The sequence below is a fragment of the Rana temporaria genome, chromosome 3 (genome assembly GCF_905171775.1).
Source record: "Rana temporaria chromosome 3, aRanTem1.1, whole genome shotgun sequence".
NCBI lineage: Eukaryota > Metazoa > Chordata > Amphibia > Anura > Ranidae > Rana > Rana temporaria.
This window is the reverse complement of record NC_053491.1, coordinates 143,569,766-143,591,263: the sequence shown is the minus strand read 5'-3', so window position 1 is coordinate 143,591,263 and position 21,498 is coordinate 143,569,766. Positions and strand designations below refer to the sequence as shown.

General features: G+C 43.1%; 1 protein-coding gene across 50 annotated transcripts in view; it reads left to right on the top strand.

Moving 5' to 3' along the window:
- The window catches only part of LOC120931788 (mucin-19-like), a 584,870-nt gene that overhangs the window by 162,770 nt on the left and 400,602 nt on the right, over positions 1 to 21,498 (top strand). For all 50 annotated transcript variants that reach the window (XM_040343605.1, XM_040343590.1, XM_040343599.1 and 47 more), the window contains 3 exons: positions 15,698 to 15,847; positions 19,800 to 19,894; positions 20,251 to 20,377. In XM_040343605.1, the coding sequence (XP_040199539.1) occupies positions 15,698 to 15,847; positions 19,800 to 19,894; positions 20,251 to 20,377 (372 nt within the window). The remainder of the gene's footprint in view (positions 1 to 15,697; positions 15,848 to 19,799; positions 19,895 to 20,250; positions 20,378 to 21,498) is intronic.

Here is a 21,498-nt window from a genome sequence, read left to right as displayed (position 1 = left end):
GTGTGTACGCGGCATTAGAGGAAATGTGACATTAAAGTGTAACATAAAAATGTGAATCTCCAAAAAAATTCTAAACAATTATATTGGTATTCTAACCACCTGTGTACATGAAACATTAGTGGCAATAAACTATATAAAATATCCCTAAAAGTAGGGAAATAAATATATAATAAACAACGCAAAAGTGCACTAGGTGATAAGTCCACAATGTTAAAATATTGTTATAATAGATATCATCACAGCTTCGTCAATGGACTAGTGATAAGCCATAGTTGATCTAATTGTCTTTGGACATAAGCTGGAAACCGCATGAGATGACAAACACACCCAATGGCGTGGTATACACACTATTTAATGTGTACAACATACGATCCTCGTCCGATATAAGGAAGAAATCCCAGTCTCTGCTCACCTCACCAAACTGTCCCAGGGGTACAAGAGCCCAGGTGCTGGCTGCACAGAGATGCCAATCACAGCTGCTCCAGCTCCTCTGCTTCTACAACTCTGCTATCTGCATGTAGTTCTCAGGTGTGAATGGGGAGCAGGTGTGTTAAATTTGGTGTTATCACTCTAAATCTCTCTCATACTGGTCTCTGGAAGTTCAATATGGCACCTCATGGCATCTCTCTGAGGATCTGAAAAAAAAAATTGTTGTTCTAATGGCCTAGGTTATAAGAAGATTGCCAAGACCCTGAAATTGAGCTGCAGCATGGTGGTCAACACAATACAGCGGTTTAACAGAACAGGTTCAGAACAGGCCTCACCATGGTCGACCAAAGAAGTTGAGTGCACGTGCTCAGCGCCATATCCAGAGGTTGTCTTTGGGAAATAGACGTATGAGTGCTGCCAGCATTGCTGCAGACATTGAAGGGGTTGGGGGTCAGCCTGTCAGTGCTCAGACCATATGTCGCACACTTCATTAAATTGGCCTGCATGGCGGTTGTCCCAGAAGAAAGCCTTTTCTAAAGATGATGCATAAGAAAGACTGCAAACAGTTTGCTGAAGACAAGCATACTAAGTACATGGATTACTGGAACCATGTCCTGTGGTCTGATGAGACCAAGATAAATGTATTTAGTTCAGAGCAGTACAAAGATAAGTGTGTCTTGCCTATAGTTGGTGGTGGGAGTGTCATGGTCTGTGGCTGCATGAGTGCTGCTGGCACTGGGGAGCTACAGTTCATTGAAGGAACCATGAATGCCAACATGCACTGTGACATATTGAAGCAGAACATGATCCCCTCCCTTCACAAACTGGGCCGCAGGGCAGTATTCCAACATAACGACCCAAAACACACCTCCAAGGTGACCACTGCCTTGCTATCAACGCTGAGGGTAAATATGATGGACTGGCCAAGCATGTCTCCAGACCTAAACCCTATTGAGCATCTGTAGGGCATCCTCAAACACAAGGTGGAGGAGCGCAAGGTCTCTAGCATCCACCAGCTCTGTGATGTCATCATGGAGAAGTGAAAGAGGACTCCAGTGGCAACCTGTAAAGCTCTGGTGACCTGCATGCTCAAGAGGGTTAAGGTAGTGCTGGAAAATAATAGTGGCCACACAAAATACTGACACTTTGGGCCAAATTTGGACATATTCACTTAGGGGTGTACTCACTTTTGTTGCCAGTGGTTTAGACATTAAGGGGACAGCAAATTGACACTGTTATACAAGCTTTACACTCACTACTTTACATTGTAGCAAAGTGTAATTTCTTCAGTGTTGTCATATGAAAAGATATAATAAAATATTTACAAAAATGTTAGGAGTGTACTCACTTTTGTGAGATACTGTAAGTGCTGGTTCTGGCACTTATACATGTATGTGTATACATTTTAAGATATTTGTATGAGGGATTATTTAATAAAATTTGGTGCGCAATGATTTTCTTTTTGCGGCTTTTGTTATTCGCACATATACGCTGAGAAGAAGGCTGGAGAGGTGGCTTTGAGGTAGAGACCAGATGAATGGTAAAAGTCCATGGCAGTTCTTATAAAAAGTGCAGTTTGACCTGTTATTTATACATAGTAACAGCTAGCGAAGGGCACAGTGATATTCACATGGATTGTTTTCTGTATGGTGAAGCACAGAGAAGTTTTCATTAAGCATGTGCACAGTAAAATAAGAGCACTTGGTGGGAATATATGATTTGTGTCTCCCACTGAACAAGGGGCTAAATGGGTAAAATTTCCACTTTCATCCTAACACGTTAACAGCCTAAGTCCATTCCGAACCTAGGTTTGGACCAAACTGTCGGCTCATCTTGAGTTCCCCATAATTAAGCTAATTTATGTGAGACATGTGTGGGAAAGCCCAGGGGGTTGGGAAGAGAAGGGAAGGGAGAAAGGGGGCGAAACAAGGGGTAGGATAGGTAAGGGAGAGGAGAGCAGCCAGGGGTTCTCTTTCTCTATACCAGACCTATAACAGACCCTTATTGTTAACCTTTAAAATATATATTTAAGATTTAATAACTCAAAGATATGATATGGGTTAAATAAGAGTTCTTTTGACCAGAAGTGAAATCTTTAAAGGGGTTGTAAATCAGTGGTTCTCAACCTGGGGGTCGGGACCCCTTCGGGGGTCGACTGATGATTTTCCAGGGGTCACCGGATTATGGGCTGTTCTTGAAGCGTGCACCGCTCTCCCTGGAGCAGGGCTGTTCCTGGAGCCTGCGACCACTAACTCATCCTCTTAGCAGTTGCCCATTTAAGGAGAACAAAGAGAAAGAGTGGTACATCCTAAAATGTACCATAAGTATGGATGAGTTCAACTCGAACATTGCCTGTTCGCCGAACAGCGAACAATTTGGGAAAAGTCTATGGGAGAAATCTAAAGTGCTAATTTTAAAGGCTTATATGCAAGTTATTGTCATAAAAAGTGTTTGGGGACCTGGGTCCTGCCGCATTGGGACATGTATCAATGCAAATTTTTTTTTTTTAAATGCCCGTTTTTTCGGGAGCAGCAATTTTAATAATGCTTAAAGTGAAACAATAAAAGTGAAACATTCCTTTAAATTTCGTACCTAGGGGGTGTGTACAGTATGCCTGTAAAGCAGTGCTTGTTTCCCGTGCTTAGAACTGTCCCTGCACAAAGTGTCATTTCTGAAGAATAAAAAGTCATTTAAAATCACTGCTCCTGAAAAAACTACAATTTTTAAAACTTTTTTGCATTGATACATGTCCCCAGGGGCAGGACCCGGGTCCCCAAACACTTTTTAGGACAATAACTTGCATATTAGCCTTTACAATTAGCACTTTAGATTTCAAACGTTCGAGTCCCATAGACTTTAATGGTGTTTTGGTCTGTTCGCAGGTTCTGGTGCGAACCGAACGGGGGGGGGGGGGTGTTCGGCTCATCCCTAACCATAATGCCCCGCACTCGGGGCACTGTGTGAATCGAGCAAGGAGACAGCTCGATCACGCAGCTGGGGGGCATCGCAGAATCCAGGGACAAGGTAAGTCTGATGCTGGAATTTCACCCCGAGCCAGACTCGGGAATACTGTCAGGGGGGTTAAGGAGCAGACACCGTTCTGGCGGGGGCTTTCGATCCTGAACTGATGACCCACCTGGCCTCAGGGATGTGTGAGCAGCTTTCCAGCCTCTGGGCCTGCTGGCCCGAGGCTTTGCAACTGAGAGTAGGCCCAGGAGTTTCTGGGGCCTACTAGTCTAGGGATGGTCCTACGCTGTCTTGCCTGCGAAGAGAAGCTGATCAATTGGGGGACTCAATTGAGATACACATCCTGGCCAGTTTACCTCACCGTGCTGCTGGCTTGACTGAAAGATCCTGGCACCATGAGCTGTGTACTTTATGTGGAATTTTACAAAGTGCGTGTGTGGTTGCAAGATCTTGTGGCAGAAGATTGTGAAATTATTCGACGACACTCATCAAGACTGTGGCAGATACTTTGAACGAGCTTCGCACCAGCTGCTGGGTCAGTGAGAGTAGGCCTATCTGGTGGTTGCTGGAATCCAGTGTGGAACCGATTTATCCTCTGGATCTAAGACTGTACCCATGATCCGCAAAGCAAAGGTACCTGAATATCCCCATCCCTCTACCCTTCTGTTGGAACTGTTTAATAAAACCCTTGAAAAAAAAGCAACCAAGTGTTGGTGTGGACATTCATGAAAAACTCTTCAAGAGGGACCCCTAAGACGAGTGAGTGTGGTGAACAGTAAGGTAAAGGCCAAATCTAAACCAGAAGCTCCTACGGGGGTAGTGCTAGATACGTTAAATTGCACTATCAAGGTAAAGATAATATAGACCAGGGATATGCAATTAGCGGACCTCCAGCTGTTGCAGAACTACAAGTCCCATGAGGCATAGCAAGACTCTGACAGCCACAAGCATGACACCCAGAGGCAGAGGCATGATGGGACTTGTAGTTTTGCAACAGCTGGAGGTCCGCTAATTGCATATCCCTGATATAGACACATATCTTGGTGGGTGTGTAGCTGAGGAACACAATATCTAGTAGCTCAACGCGTTTTGTGCATTTAAAGTGGTTGTAAACCCACTTTTTGACTTTTACCTACAGGTAAGCCTATAATAAGGCTTACCTGTAGGTATAAAGAATATCACCTAAACCTGTACGGTTTAGGAGATATTCCCCTCGCAATGCGCCGCTGATTGCAGCGGCGCATACGCAGGAGGGAATCCACGGCGAAAGGACCGGCAGCCGCCGACCCTTGCCGATTTTAAATCTCCCGCGCATGCGCGGGAGTGACTTCATCGCCGCTCCAGCCAATCACAGCGCTGGAGCGGCGATACCCGGCAGACACGCCGGAGCAAGATGACATCTCGCTCGACGTAGACCAGGTAAGTGTTCTTCACCTCCTTCCGAGGTAAGTATTTCATAATCATCTAGTATGCGGTGCATACTAGCTTATTATGCCTTTTGCCTTGCAGGTTTGAAAAAAAAAAAAATTGTTTATGCGGTTTACAACCGATTTAAGAAGCTCTTCAGGAGAAGACGTGAGGTATCTGCAATGGGAGAATGAATTAACTAAGTAAGTTGGCTATGTCAAGGTAGGGGAGGATGGATAAAACCCCCCAAAGAACCCTCTGAGATAAGATAACTTACAGATATGTGTGCACTAGAAGGCATGATGTCAAAGGCCATGGTCCACCCGAGGGCATCAGTGTCGGGAGCTGAGAGGGCATGTCCAATGGCGGCAACCATCACAGACAATGGCCCAGGTGGGTCTAGGCTCCCCGAGCACCCCTGGTGGAAATGTAGGGAAAGGTGAAGTGAATTTAAATCAGTAGTGTAAAAAGATTTTGAAGCTATATGAATAAGATGATAAAAAGAGTGAGGGTAGCTTTGGCCAATTATGCCTCAGGGGATTTAGTACACGCCTCACACTATATAAGGCCACCTGGAAGTCGGCCTTTTGTAGTGTGTTGCGGCGTTGGTGAAAGACAAAGAGAGAGAGAGTGTCATTTCAATTAAGTTAGATAGAGCAGGCAGGCAGGCGAGTCAGTTAGCTGCAGTTACAGTGTGTAGAGGATATATATGCATCCCAGGTGTTGTATATATATTTATATACTGTATTCAGTTTAGCTAGATCAGTTCCTGTATTATCTTCCTAATATACTGACAGGCAGGCAGGCAGGTGATTGCGCTAGCTGCAGTATTTTCACTTACTGTACTGTGTCCTTTGCACAGTGTGCACCTAAAGCTTACCTGAATACAATTGCTGGTGTTCACATACAAATACAGGCAGGGACCTACAGTATTCAGTTTTATTGTCCTTTGCACAGTGTGCACCTAAAGCGTACCTGAATACAATTGCTGGTGTTCTCATACAAATACAGGCAGGGAGCTGCAGTATTTTGTTTTAGTGTCCTTTTGCACAGTGTGCACATTAAGCTTACCAGAAAACAATTGCCGGTGTTCTCATACAAATACAGGCAGGGACCTCCAGTATCCAGTTTTAGATGCTGAGTGACTATTCTGCTATGCTGAGTGACTATCCTGTTATGCTAAGTGACTATCCTCTTCCTCCTTATGGATGAGCCGAACACCCCCCTGTTCGGTTCGCACCAGAACCTGCGAACAGACCAACATTTTGTGTGAACTTTAGAACCCTGTTAAAGTCTATGGGACTCGAACGTTTGAAATCTAAAGTGCTAATTTTAAAGGCTAATATGCAAGTTATTGTCCTAAAAAGTGTTTGGGGACCCAGGTCTTGCCCCAGGGGACATGTATCAATGCAAAAAAAGTTTTAAAAACTGCAGTTTTTTCGGGAGCAGTGATTTTTATAATGCTTAAAGTGAAAAAATAATATTGAAATATTCCTTTAAATTTCGTACCTGGGGGGTGTATAGTATGCCTGTAAAGTAGCGTTAGTTTCCTGTGCTTAGAACTGTCCCTGTACAAAATGTAATTTCTGAAGGAAAAAAGTCATTTAAAATCACTCGTGGCTATAATGAATTGTCGGCTCCCGGCAATACAGAGACAAGTCATTCATAAAAAAAATGCGTGGGGGTTCCCCCCAATTCAATTACCAGGCCCTTCAGGTCTGGTGTGGATATTAACCACTTAAGACCCGGACCTTTAGGCAGCTAAAGGACCCGGCCAGGTTTTGCGATTCGCCACTGCGTCGCTTTAACAGACAATTGCGCGGCCGTGCGACGTGGCTCCAAAACAAAATTGGCGTCCTTTTTTCCCCACAAATAGAGCTTTCTTTTGGTGGTATTTGATTACCTCTGCGTTTTAAATTTTTTGCGCTATAAACAAAAATAGAGCGACAATTTTGAAAAAAATGCAATATTTTTTACTTTTTGCTATAATAAATATCCCCCAAAAATATATATATATATAAAAAAAAAATGTCCTCAGTTTAGGCCGATACGTATTCTCCTACCTATTTTTGGTAAAAAAAATCGCAATAAGCGTTTATCGGTTGGTTTGCACAAAATTTATAGCGTTTACAAAATAGGGGATAGTTTTATTGCATTTTTATAAAAAAAAATTTTACTACTAATGGCAGCGATCAGCGATTATTTTCATCACTGCGACATTATGGCGGACACTTCGGACAATTTTGACACATTTTTGGGACCATTGTCTTTTTCACAGCAAAAAATGCATTTAAAATGCATTGTTTATTGTAAAAATGACAATTGCAGTTTGGGAGTTAACCACAGGGGGCACTGATGGGGTTATGTGTGACCTCAAGTGTGTTTACAACTGTAGGGGGGTGTGGCTGTAGGTGTGACGTCATCGGTTGTGTCCCCCTATAAAAGGGATCACACGATCGATGACACCGCCACAGTGAAGAACTCAAAGCTCATCCCCATTCCTCCTCAATGATCATGCTGATAGCTTGTAAGAACATTTTTGGTTCTGGGCACCGCCACCAGTGGCTAAGGTCCATTTTTTCTGCTCCTGTTTAACAGGGGCGTGTAATTACAATATTTGATGCAATATTTTGCAGCAGGGCTCATTCCTGCACACCAACTAGAGTATCTGTGAGGGGTTGCAGTGTTGTGGCACCAGTGCCTAAAGCCCAGTTTTTCTGCACCTGTTTAACAGGGGCGTGTAATTACAATTTTTGATGCAATACTTTGCAGCAGAGCTCATTCCTGCGCTCCAACTAGAGTATCTGTGAGGGGTTGCTGTGTTGTGGCACCAGCACCAGTGGCCCAATGTTTGTGCCCCTGTTTAACAGGGGCGTGTAATTACAATTTTTGATGCAATACTTTGGAGCAGGGCTCATTCCTGCGCTCCAACTAGAGTATCTGTGAGGGGTTTCTGTGTTGTGGAACCAGTGCCTAAGGCCCAATTTTTCTGCCCCTGTTCAACAGGGACATGTAATTACAATTCTTGATCTAATATTTCACAGCAGGGCCCATTCCTGCGCCCACCAAGAGTAACTGTGAGGGCTTACAGTGTTGTGGCAACACCACCACCACCAAAAGCCCAATTTTTCTGCTCCTGTTCAACAGGTGCATGTAATTACAATTCTTGATCTAATATTTCACAGCAGGGCCCGTTCCAGCGCCCACCAAGAGTAACTGTGAGGACTTACAGTGTTGTTTACAACACCACCACCAACAAAGGCCCAATTTTTCTGCCCCTGTTCAGGGGCATGTAATTACAATTCTTGATCTAATATTTAACAGCAGGTGTCAGGAAAGGTTCCTTCCACTGGTGACACTGCCTGATATTTGGCGTGCAGTACTGTGGTCCACCAGCAGGTGTCTCCTGCAGTCTGGAACTGCCAGAGGAGCTCTTCACTGGTGGTGGTATTGTGATCTGTGGGCCGCAGTACTTGTGTCCACCAGCTGGGGGTTCCTGGCAGTGTGGGGCCGACATCCCCTGCAGTTAGGTGTCACCTGAGACTGATTGCAGGAGATGTGTACAAATACCCGGTAGTGACAATTATACTCTGCCTTGGTATCGCTCCATGCGCCCTGACCCTGTATAGCTCTGCATCTGTACCTGATCCTGATCCTGTCTGTCTGTTACCTGAACCTGAACCTGGTATCCTGTACCCAATGCCAGCCCAAGACATTGTGCTGCCTGGTACCAAGAATGAAATGCTGCCCCCCCCCCAAAAAAAATTGTGCCCACTAAAATGCCCCCACATCCATTAATTTATATCATGATAACTAAAGTGGACCTATCATGGCTCTATATATGTATATAGGAGTATAAAGAGGACCTGTTATGGTTGTTTACATGTATAGGAATATAAAAAGGACCTGTTATGGCTCTATTCATGCAATTAACCCCACAGTGGAGTGGAGAGCGGAACGGGAGGAGCGCTCAGGCGGCAATTAGCCCCACAGTGGAGTGGAGAGCGGAGCTGGCGGAATGGGATGGCGTGCGAGCGGCAATTTGCTGCCCCCCTGAAAGTGCTGCCTGGTACAATGGTACCATCGGGTCCCTTGGTAGGGCCGGCCCTGCCTGTACCTTGTACCTGTACCTGTCCCCCCTGTGATCCATCCGACCTCTCCTTGTCCTGTTTGTTTTCCTTTTCCCAGCTGCTGACCTCCCATTGATGATCCTGGCCTGGCCCTGTTATGATTCTGGTTTTCCCCATTACATGTACATATTGGTCTCTTACTGTTACTATTTGTGGGTTCTGTTGTTATTGGTTGTTGTGCACAGTGTGGTATTAGAGGTTGTTATTTTTATATTATTTCACTTATCTTTAATAAATTATATTTTCACTTAAACACGTCTGGGTTTCCTCTGTTGCAGTCCGCACAGTTCTGGTCTTATCTGATACGTGACAGTATACCAAGGCCATCCCCAACCAGAAGTGGCTGCACAGAGGAACCATCTTGGTTCAGGTTGCTTTGCTAAAATTATTTTGGATGTGATTCGTTATTATGCTCTGCTGGCGTCAGAGTAATGCATATCTCCGCCAGACACTGAAAGAGTGGATCAGTGATCAGCTGCTAGAAATCATTTGTTTTGCTCACTCCTGCGTTGATCAGGGCTGTATGCTGTTTGGGGATGTTCAGCCTTTAATTCAAATCTGCACAGAGCTTTGCCTTGCTTTTTCTCCCCCTTTCAGTATTAATCAGGTCACAGTAGCAAAAATAAGGAAAGAAAACTGGACAGCCGCACTCCAAAATGACTTAAAAAAAGTTGTCTTTTATTTTCAACTGTACACACACAGTCACTGCAACCAACAGAACCAGGACAGCCGACGCGTTTTGCACTTGTAATTAGTGCTTAATCATGGCTTCTGGAACCAAGAATGTGGTGGGGTTCGCTCGGTATATACCAAATGGACACTAGTAAAATAATAAATGCAATGGACATAAGTCCAATAATGCAATAAAGACCCATATGGCAGAGCGGGAAATGATAAAAAGGGCAGTAAAATGAAAACAGTTTAGACTCATATGTAACCCAAAATAATCAAAATTACCCGCATACAGCCATAATAGGGTGAAGTATAGCAATGAGTGTTCCCATTTGGAGTTACCCGTCGAGACCCACCACGCAGAACCCTAATATCCAAATGGTCATCTGAAAAAACGGACCAAGAGGGAGACCTGACTAAAATGATTATTAAGGATGAACCTGAGGCCCCGTTTTGAAACCAGGAGGGCTCTATGGGCTAATATTTAATTCTGTCACTTATAAAGCATCAAAGCGTGCTCAGTTAAAGTGTATTTTTATAAGTGTCAAAGAACAGCGAGAACCAATGTCTGTAACTGGAAACACCCTCGACATAGGGAATAGAATGACGGATTTTTGGCTGATGGGGAGCTTTTTACTTAAAGACAAGGATTTGAGATATGTTACCAAAAGTTAGAGGGCACCTAATCGTAGAAATGGGACACATCCAATCAAGTTGAGTCCTTTGGGCTGCCTGGAGTTTAGGTGGAATATCCAAAATACCTCTCGTTTGCACAGAAGTTTAAACTTGTCACCTCCTCTGACTGGACACACAATTTTTTCTATACCCTGTATAGACAAGCTGGAGATGTCTTTAAGGTGTATAGTATTCCAGTGCCTGGCCACGTTGGTACCGTGGTTTTTGTTGATGTCGTATAAATGATCGCTAAGTCTGTCCCGTAATCTCCTGATGGTTAGTGCCATGATTAAGCACTAATTACAAGTGCGAAACGCGTCGGCTGTACTGGTTCTGTTGGTTGCAGTGACTGTGTGTGTACAGTTGAAAATAAAAGACAACTTTTTTAAGTCATTTTGGAGTGCGGCTGTCCAGTTTTCTTTCCTTATTTTTGCTACTGCTGCAAGCATCGCCAGCACCTTGGTAGTTCAACCGCCCTTAATTGCTCACGGGGCTGACCTGGAGCGGTGAGAAAAATCTCTATTAATCAGGTCACATCGCTGGTATGACTTCTGGAAGATGACTCTCCTTACTTTTTTAACACTACACAGCCTGTTCCCAGCAGATCATAATAGAATGTGTTGATTCTGTACAATCCCTTGTCAGACAGGCAGTATGTAACCCGCAGTTTGTGCAACCACTGCTCTTAGCATGGTCTGATAATTTGCAATCAGCCCCAGCCAGCCCCCAACAAACCATCTCTGCTACCAAACACCTGCCTGCCCAAGGGTCTTTTTTGCTATCACCCATGGTAACCTTTGCTTCAGTCCAGTATATGCTGCTCCCAACCAAATACTCAGACCCAGTCTCTGCTCCCTGTACCTATCCTGCAGCCTACCCATATGTCTCTTCTCAGCTGCCTACAAACCCACAAGAACCTTACCCAGCTACTGTTACCTCTTCTCTGTCATATCCCAATCCTCCTTTCCAGTCTACTGCACCCCTTACCTACAGAGCTTCAGTGGCTAAGCCAACGAAAAAAAGGAAAGTTCTTTCCAACCAAAACGATCCTGCCAGTAACCCAACCTGCCTCCACACCAATCAACCTGCTCCAGTCTGCTTTGCATGCCAGCTGAACCTGATAACCAGCCTGATTCTGCCAGTGTCTCTACCTGAAGTTCCTGTATGCCAGCCTGAAGTTCCTGTTTGCCAGCCTAAAGTCCTGGTGCCATCCTTCCTGCCTGAAGTGCCAGAGCCAATGTTCCTGCCTGAAGTGCCAGAGCCAGTGTTCCTGCCTGAAGTGCCAGAGCCAGTGTTCCTGCCTGAAGTGCCAGAGCCAGTGTTCCTGCCTGAAGTGCCAGAGCCAGTGTTCCTGCCTGAAGTGCCAGAGCCAGTGTTCCTGCCTGAAGTGCCAGAGCCAGTGTTCCTGCCTGAAGTGCCAGAGCCAGTGTTCCTGCCTGAAGTGCCAGAGCCAGTGTTCCTGCCTGAAGTGCCAGAGCCAGTGTTCCTGCCTGAAGTGCCAGAGTCAGTGTTCCTGCCTGAAGTGCCAGAGCCGCAGCCTGAAGTCCCGGTGTCGCAGCCTGAAGTCCCGGTGTCGCAGCCTGAAGTCCCGGTGTCGCAGCCTGAAGTCCCGGTGTCGCAGCCTGAAGTCCCGGTGTCGCAGCCTGAAGTCCCGGTGTCGCAGCCTGAAGTCCCGGTGTCGGGCAGCCTGAAGTCCCGTGTCGCAGCCTGAAGTCCCGGTGTCCGCAGCCTGAAGATCCCGGTGTCGCAGCCTGAAGTCCCGGTGTCGCAGCCTGAAGTCCCGGTGTCGCAGCCTGAAGTCCCGGTGTTGCAGCCTGAAGATCCGGTGTCCCAGCCTGGAAATTCGGTGCCTGTGTCCCAGCCTGAAAATTCGGTGCCTGTGTCCCCACCTGGAGATTCGGTTTCCATGTGTCCCACCTGGAGATTCGGTTCCATGTGTCCCCGCCTGGAGTTTCGGTGCCTGTGTCCCCGCCTGGAGTTTCGGTGCCTGTGTCCCCGCCTGGAGTTTCGGTGGTCGCCTGGGTCGGGCTGTGTCCCCGCCCTGGAGTTTTGGTGCCTGTGTCCCCGCCTGGAGTTTTGGTGCCTGGTCCCCGCCTGGAGTTTCGGTGCCTGTGTCCCCGCCTGGAGATTCGGTGCCTGTGTCCCCGGCTTGAGGTTGTGGTGCCTGTTTCTCGGCCCGAGGAGCTTGCCTGCCCAGCCTGATGTGTTCCTTTCTGCTGCCCAGGCCTGATGTGTTCCTGTCTGCTTCCAGCCTGAGGTAGTTCCTATCTGCTGCCCAGCCTGAGGTGTTCCTGTCTGCTGCCCAGCCTGAGGTGTTCCTGTCTGCTCCCCAGCCTGAGGTGTTCCTGTCTGCTTCCCAGCCTGAGGTGTTTCCTGTCTGCTGCCCAGCCTGAGGTGTTCCGTCTGCTGCCCAAGCCTGAGGTGTTCCTGTCTGCTGCCCAGCCTGAGGTGTTCCTGTCTGCTGCCCAGCCTGAGGTGTTCCTGTCCGCTGCCCAGCCTGGGGGTGCTCCTGTCAGGAAGTCTGACATTGCCACCATATGCTGTAAATGTCTTCAATCAGGCCATGTCTAGGAGAGAGAAGCAAGCAATGTATTTAACAAAAAGGATAGGGTGAAGTGTGACCTCCATCATCAACTCGAATAGCAGGGTGGTACTTGGTGCATTATGCTTAATCAAGTTGACATGTTTTTTTTCATGTGTTTGCATTTTTATTTTTTCCACAGTAGACGCCAAAATGCTTTATTTTATGTTTTCTTATTATGTGTTGCACTCTAGCTGGGTCCATTGATTCTAAACAATGGCCCAGATTCAAGAAGCACTTGCGCCCGCGCAACCATAGGTTGCGCGGCGCAAGGGCTTACTTGCTCCCGGTGTAACGAGTGCTCCTGATTCAGGAACCTCGTTACACCGACTGCAGCCTAGGATGTGACAGACATAAGCCTCCTTATGCCTTCACATCCCAGGCTGCATTCTTGCGTTGGCCGCTAGGGAGCGCGGCCATTGTGATCGGCGTATAGTATGCAAATTGCATACTACCACCGATTCACAAAAGTTGCGCTGGCCCTGCGCACGCAAGGTACGGAGTTTCCGTACGGCCACTTTAGCATAAGGCTGCTCCTGCTAATAGCAGGCGCAGCCAATGCTAAAGTATAGCTGCGCTTCCCGCTCGCGACGTTCAAATTTTACGTCGTTTACGTAAGTGAACCGTGAATGGCGCTGGACGCCATTCACGTTCACTTAGAAGCAAATGACGTCCTTGCGACGTCATTTGCCGCAATGCACTTCGGGAAAGTTTCCCGACGGAGCATGCGCTGTTCGCTCGGCGCGGGAGCGCGCCTAATTTAATGATTCCCGCCCCCGGCGGGATCATTTACATTAGGCGCCCTTACGCAGGGCTATTTTGCATATCGCCCGCGCAATTTACGGAGCAACTGCTCCGTGAATCGCGGGCAAAGCGCAATATTTGCGTGGGCGCAGAGAAAAATGTTTGCTCTTTGCCCACGCAAATATTGCGCGATTCTACCTGAATCTGGGCCAGTGTACTGTAATTGTATTTGTTATTGCATTGGGCCAGTGTTGATCACTGCTGCCCAACACACGTGATATAAATGAATGCTTACCCTAACATCTCATTTGCATGAAGATGTATAGCAAAACATCTAGAATAAAAATAAGATGCAACAGGAAAGGCAATCCTTACTGCTCTAGAGCAGAGTTTTTCACTATTTAATACATACTATATTTACAAATGACTGTACATTAGTGTGATGGTCTGTGGGAACAATATTTCTTCCACTGGTGGTCAGTGGGAAGAAACTCACAGATGCAGTTGCAGATAGCTAAAATGATTATTGTTGTCAGTACAAACTTATCTGAGAGGCAGAAATATCAAGGAACCCCCAGCAATCTTTGGAAGAACCCTGGTTAGGAAAGTTTGCTCTGGAGAGATAAACAAACATGAGGTAAGAAAATGTGTATATTATACTGTACATCAGGGATATGCAATTAGCGGACCTCCAGCTGTTGCAAAACTACAAGTCCCATCATGCCTCTGCGGACCTCCAGCTGTTGCAAAACTACAAGTCCCATTATGCCTCTGCCAGCTTGTGGCTGTTTGAGTCTTGCTATGCCTCATGGGACTCGTAATTCTGCAACAGCTGGAGGTCCGCCAATTGCATATCCCTGCTGTATATTAACTGACATGTGAGTGTCAAACAGTTACGGAAGAAGCAACATTGAATCAATGACAGATATGACTGTAGTGAGCCAGATTATATGTCTGCATGCATAAATGTGTTTTAAGGGTGCATATGATGCTTTATATGGTACCAAAGTGCTTAAAGTGATTGTACACGATCACCTTCTAAAACAACCCATTCAGTTTAAAACTGACATGAAAAGCAAAATATCTGTGTATAGATATAAAAAAAAACACATATACCTTTTTCTCTTTTTTATAAGTGATCACATTCCACTCTTTTTGGTTGCTAGAGGAGGGAGAAAAAGCAGCACACGGAGCTTCCCAGTGAATGGCAGTGTGGAAGGGGGGAAGGGGTGTCAAGACAAGCCTTATCATTGGAGGAGAGCAGGCTGCGTTCCCAGCATAGCTAGAGAACTGACCATGATGTGCTCCTGTGCTTAGTGTGGTCAGTTATTTAAAGGAAAGCAGAGGGACTAGCAGGAATACGAAGGATTTCACACAAAAGTAGCAATATAAATAGAACATGATACTTTTCCATATAAGTACATGGTACAGCGGGCACATATCAGGAATATGAAAACAAACACTTTAAAGACATATGAAGGGAATTCCAGAGAAGAGGAGAAGCATATAAAAATAATTTTTAAATTAAAGAAGAGTTAAAGGTAAAATAGATGTATTCAGCAGCAGAGTTCAGGATTGTTTGGAGTGGTGCAATCATTTTGATTGTTAGGAGGAGACATGTTAGAATATACAAATTATAATGGCACGCTCCAGCATTCTAATTATGTCATGCATTAGAAATTGATTATTGTGAGAAATATTTTTAAGGTTTAAACATTTTAAATTCCCATGTTGATAGTATTGGACCCAAAAACACCAGGGCTACAAGGTAAGAATGCTTCATGCTTAGGTACTGAACTGTTCGAGGGTTTGGCTACATCCTTATGTCATTGTAGATGAATATGTTTGTATGCGGCAAAAAAGTAGCAGCTGTATGCATTTCAGCACAAATATAAATGCAAATTTTATTTTTTCTTAAAAATTTTGAAATATACTGGCTAGATGTCAGATTAGGAATTAAAATGTATGTTTTAACTGTATTTACTTGTTTCTGTTGATGAATAATAATTTACAGATATGTTAAGAAGTAAATGCATAAATCGTGTTATTATAAGTACTTGGAAAACTTATGTTTTCAACTTTCTATTTAAAGGACTTTGTGGTTCTTTCAATAAAAATTCAAAAGATGACTTTAGAAGCAGCAACGGCATAATAGAATCCTCTTCAACAACATTTGTTGATTCTTGGTCACAAAATATATGTCCTCCTGCAGAACAAACAACTTGCATTAATTTGGAAAAAGGTAAAATATTTTACATTTTGGTGTTGTTTCCAAAGCATTTTGCTACCAATGTATTATAGTATGCAGACCAGTTTAGTGAAGGCACTGTTTATTAATATTTTGAAATTGTAAACAACCATACTAAAAATACATTTTTAGGATCATTTTTATTTGCTATTTTAAATGTACTTTTATTAAACAATCACTGAAAGAAGTATAAATCATCTTTAACATGTGGACCCAATAAGTAAATAGCATAATTTGAGATTAGCAAGTTGATTTTTTTTTTCAGTTTGTTTGCACTCCCCAAAAATTTGGGGGTGCAACTGATATCTGCCCTTCTAACAGCTGTGCAGATTCTCCTCCCAGTGGTGTGATGACATTAACCCCACTCGATGCATTACATCTGGTCTTCCTCAGGGGATGACCTTTTAGAGAAACATAACACGTAGGGAAGAGTTTGGTGGGCTGACATAATTGCGCATGCTGGCAGGTGGAATTGTTTGAGTCCCACATGCTGTTGTACCTTATCTTATTGTGAGTATTTATTGCATTTCATTTATGTGGGTTTACACTATAAGTCTTGTCCTTTGTCCATGGTCTGTGTACCACTTTCCTAAAATACTATCATCTTTGTTGTTCGGTGAAGGAAAAAATTAATATCTGGATGACTGTACTCCAAAGAAATTCCTTTATTGAAGAATTAATCCATACAAAAGCAGAATAAAAATGCAAACACTGATGTGTTTCACACCACTCTCCCTGGTGTTTAATCATAGCTAGATTACAAATGAACACCAATGGTATATATACAGATGATAATAAAACTTAGTTGAAGAACTTGTTAATGCCTCTCAAGTCATGTGAAGATCCGACTCCACTCAATAAAGGATGGAACAGCTGTCTTCACATGCAAAATGTTAACTTTTTTTGGTTATAAAAACAAGACGAATGCCGTGTGCACACGATCGTGTGTGGGCCCCATCGGTCTTTTTTTCCATCAGTGTTAAAAAATAGAACATGTTTTAAATTTTTCCGATGGAAAAAAACCGATAGAAAATTCCGATCGTCTGTGTGGAATTTCATCGGAGAAAAATCGACGCATGCTCGGAAGCATTGAACTTCATTTTTCTCACCTCGTCGTAGTGTTTTACGTCACCATGTTTTGGACGGTTGGAACTTAGTCTGATAGTGTGTATGCAAGAATAATGAAAGTCAGCTTCATCGAAATTCCAAAGGAAAATTCCATCAGATTTTACTCCATAGGAAATCCGATCGTATATACGCGGAATTAGCCTTCATAGTCAGTTTTAACATTTCATAATTGAGTATTCACCAGTGAAGAAGATATCTCACATACAGTATATAAAATCCTAAAAACAAGACGGAAAGTAAAAACGTATAATAAACAAAAAAGTGTTCATTCACGATCCGAAATGTTGCCAATATGAATAACATGGTATTATAATATATCTATATACAATTTTAAACATGAATGCATACATAGTAAGAATGTATAAACTTATACATGTTTATCAATGAAGTCAAGGTATTAATACCCCATGCATCCACATGATGGCTAAAAATAGTTTTCCAATAAGGAAAAGTAACAAATGGTAAGCAGAGCTCTTACGTTACCATAAAACATTTTTTTTGTTTGGATATGCAGAGAAACAATTAAGTAGTGAAAAAATTATTAAAGAAAAATCAACAAAATATGAGACTAATTTAAAATACCGTAACCAAAACAAAAGAATATATATTTTTCATAACACCATAACCAACATATCAGCAAGATTCAAATAATGAATACTCCTAAATCTAAAGTCAGGATATCCCCCAAAAAATCTGTCTATATAAGTCAAGGGTGTTGATTTACTAAAACTGGAGCGTGCAGGTTCTGGTGCAGCTCTTAATAGAAACCAAACAGCTTCTAACTTCAGCTTGTTCAATTAACCACTTTACGATTTGCCAATAGCCGAATAATGGCTACAGGGCAGTTTGTTAATTCTTGGAGGGCGTACATTAATGTCCTCCCAAAATCGCGCTCCTCCAGAGGACCTGTCCTGTTAAACCGCTGTATGGTCTTGGCCACTGTGCTGCAGCTCAATTACATTGTCTTGGCAAACTTTTTATAGCCTAGGCCATCTTTATGTAGAGCAACAAATATTTCTTTCATATCCTCAGAGATTTCTTTGCCATGAGGTGCCATGTTGAACTTCCAGTGACCAGTATGAGAGAGTGAGAGCGATAACACCAAATTTAACACACCTTATCCCCATTCACACCAGAAACCTTGTAACACTAATGAGTCACATGACATCGAGGAGGGAAAATGGCTAATTGGGCCCAATTTGAAAATTTTCACTTAGGGGTGTACTCACTTTTGTTGCCAGCGGTTTAGACATTAAGTTATTTTGAGGGGACAGCAAATTTACACTGTTATACAAGCTGTACACTCACTAACTTACATTATAGCAAAGTGTCATTTCTGTATCATATACATTTTTTTTACAAAAATGTGAGGAGCGTAATCTCTTTTGTGAGATACTGTACCTCTCTCTTACATAAAATTCTAAATTTGTCCCCTCCTCTAGCTGGCAATATGATCTTTTCAACAGCCTAAATAACCAAATTAGACACATTCTTATTTTTGGAACTAGGCACCTGGAGCAGGTTTTTTTGTTCATTTGTTGTTCAGTGATTCTGGACCAAGTACAAGTAATTATCCCTTTCTGTGACTGATTTATTGGATCCTCCAGATACCCCTTATGCATGATTGACCTTTATTCATGAGGTCTTAAGGTTCTGATAAGAAGCTTGTGGTCTTTGAGGTGGTGGAAGCACTGAAGCAGTCACATGTGTTTATATTCTGCAGAGCACTTTATATTGGACTTTATATTTGACTTGTGTTATGAACGGACAGTTTTTTTGCCACATATCATGTAATTGTCCTAGGTAGTATAATGCAGAGCATACATCAGGCCAACAGGCACTGCAAGTGCAGTTGCTTTAGATCTGAGGGGAGCATGCAAGGAAAATAAAAAGCTGCAGTATTTGCTTTTAGTAAAGCAACCCCATTGTATCTCTAGATCAATGTTATGGGCCAGATTCAGAAACAACTTACGGCGGCGTATCTGGAGATAATTTCAAATCTGCGCCGTTGTATCTTTACGCCGATTCTCAAAGGCAGATACGTTGAAAAAATAGGCTTCCTCCGCCGACGTAACTTGCATACGCCGGCGTATAATTGTGTGCAATTTTCCGCTGGCCGCTATGGGCGCTTCCGTAGATTTTCCGCGTTGAATATGCAAATGACCTAGATACGCCGATTCAGAAACGTACGTGTGCCCGGCGCATTTATTTATGTCGTTTACGTAAGGCTTTTTTCTGGCGTAAAGTTACCCCTGCTCTATGAGGCGTAGCCAATGTTGGGTATGGACGTCAGGACAGCGTCAAATTTTTCACGTTTTACGTTGTTTGCGTAAGTCGTCCGTGAATGGGGCTGAGCGTAAGTTACGTTCACGTCGAAAGCATGGAGTATTTGCGGCGTAATTTTGAGCATGCGCACTGGGATGCGTCCACGGACGGCGCATGCGCCGTTCGTAAGAAGCGTCATTTATGTGGGGTCACGAGTAATTACCATAAAACACGTCCACCTCTTCCACATTTGAATTAGGCGGGCTTGCGCCGGCCAATTTACGCTACGCCGCCGTAACTTAGGACGCACGTGCCTTGTGAATACTGCACTTGCCTCTCTAAGTTGCATCGGCGTAGCGTAAATAAGATACGCTACGCCTGCACAAAGATCCGCTCATGTCTCTGAATCTGGCCCTATATGTCTAGTTGGGTAAATCATTATGTGTGAAGTCATTAGAATGAATGCTAAGTGCCCACGTGGTATTGTTCACCCTATATTCCACATATTTGCTAGTTTTACTAAAAATATTTTTATTCATTTATTTATTTTTAGAAACTTTTGCCGAAGAGCATTGCTCTGAACTTAAAAATTCTTCTGGAGTATTTTCCAAATGCCATTCTTATGTGGATTATGAAACATATTATAAGGTACAATATGCCCAAAAAGATGCAGACTGTTGATTGGCTGCTTAACTTATTTGATTATTATTAAACTAAATCACATACAGATATTGTTCTTAAGTGTGTATTTCTTTCATAAAAATATGTTGGTTGGTAAAACAAAACACACATTTGACAAGTTCAGTATGTGCATATGTTGTTCAATTTCTTTTCATCTCTAAGCTGCATTTTATTTATTTTTTTGTAAAATCAAATGATGTTATAATTATACAAGTCCAATGAATATACAAATCTCATCTTGCAATTGTTTGTGCATTTCTTTAAACAAATACATGTTTCGTTATTGTGTTGTTCAGTTGCTAACTTACTGTATTTTTTTGCAGAGATGTGTAAGCTCAACTTGCAAAAGTGAGGATGTCTGGGTTGGCTTATGCAGTGCATTGGAAAATTATGTGCAAGCCTGTGCTGAAAAGGGTGTTCTGTTGCATAACTGGCGCAATCAAAATTGTAGTAAGTTCTATGTTTGATATTGGTATTTGCTATAATAGATAACATTAGAAAATACACTGAAATATCGGTGCTGACTATTATTCAGAGTCTGTGAACAATATTCAACTCCCATCATACCATTAGTCTGTTGAGAAATCCTGCCCTGGAACTTACTGTTTGAATGTAAACATGCAGAGTGTGTTGGCAGCGAACATACGGATTTCAATTGAAAATATTTTACAGAGTAGCAATGCAACTGACTTGTGCATCATTTAAATAAATAAATAAATAAATTATATATATATGTATATATATATATATATATACTGTATATAGTTTATTTTTCTATTTGCAATTATAGTAAAACCTTGGTTTGCGAGCATAATTTGTTCCATTTTTTTACAGGGTATAAAAGAGAAGAGAGACACCGCTAAGTGTAATAATAAGTTGCTAAATGTTGTACCTTCATTAAATGTAACCATATTGTTACACTTAGAGGCTCCTCTCTTCTTTTTTATACTCAGTTGTGACATGACGCTACTCTTATATCAAGACATCGCTTGTATATCAAGCTTGTCTTGCAAAACGCTCTCAAACCAAGGTTTTACTGTATACAAATTTGCCAGATGTTTGTAAATCAACTCTAAATTCAATCCCTTGTAGGACAGTGTAGATGGATTGAATCAATTGTCAAGGTCATGAACTCCAGGATCAAAACAAATTAAATTAAATTTAAATATACTTCTCAATAGCCACAAAGGTTATAAATGTACTTTGTGTGCACTAAATGCCATGGCAAAGTTAATATCTTGTAAAAGTAGCAGTGACATCATCACTAAGCTGTATAGAGCCTGTGCAGAGGGCAGGGCTTTGGGAGAGACCCAGCTGGCCCACCCACTAAAGGCTGCCTGCAGAAAACTACAGGAGTGTGGATACAAGACTAGCTGCCTCACGTAAGGAAAGACAGCAGTAGTGACTGGTCTTTATTACAGGGAAAGTTTCATGTTGAGTTACTGCACAAGTCTGAAAGAAATACACACAGCATATTACAATTTGTGTAAGAATACTAGTAATTAGGGATGAGCTTTGTATTCGAGTCGAACTCACGTTCGACTCGAACATCGTATGTTCGATCGTTCGTC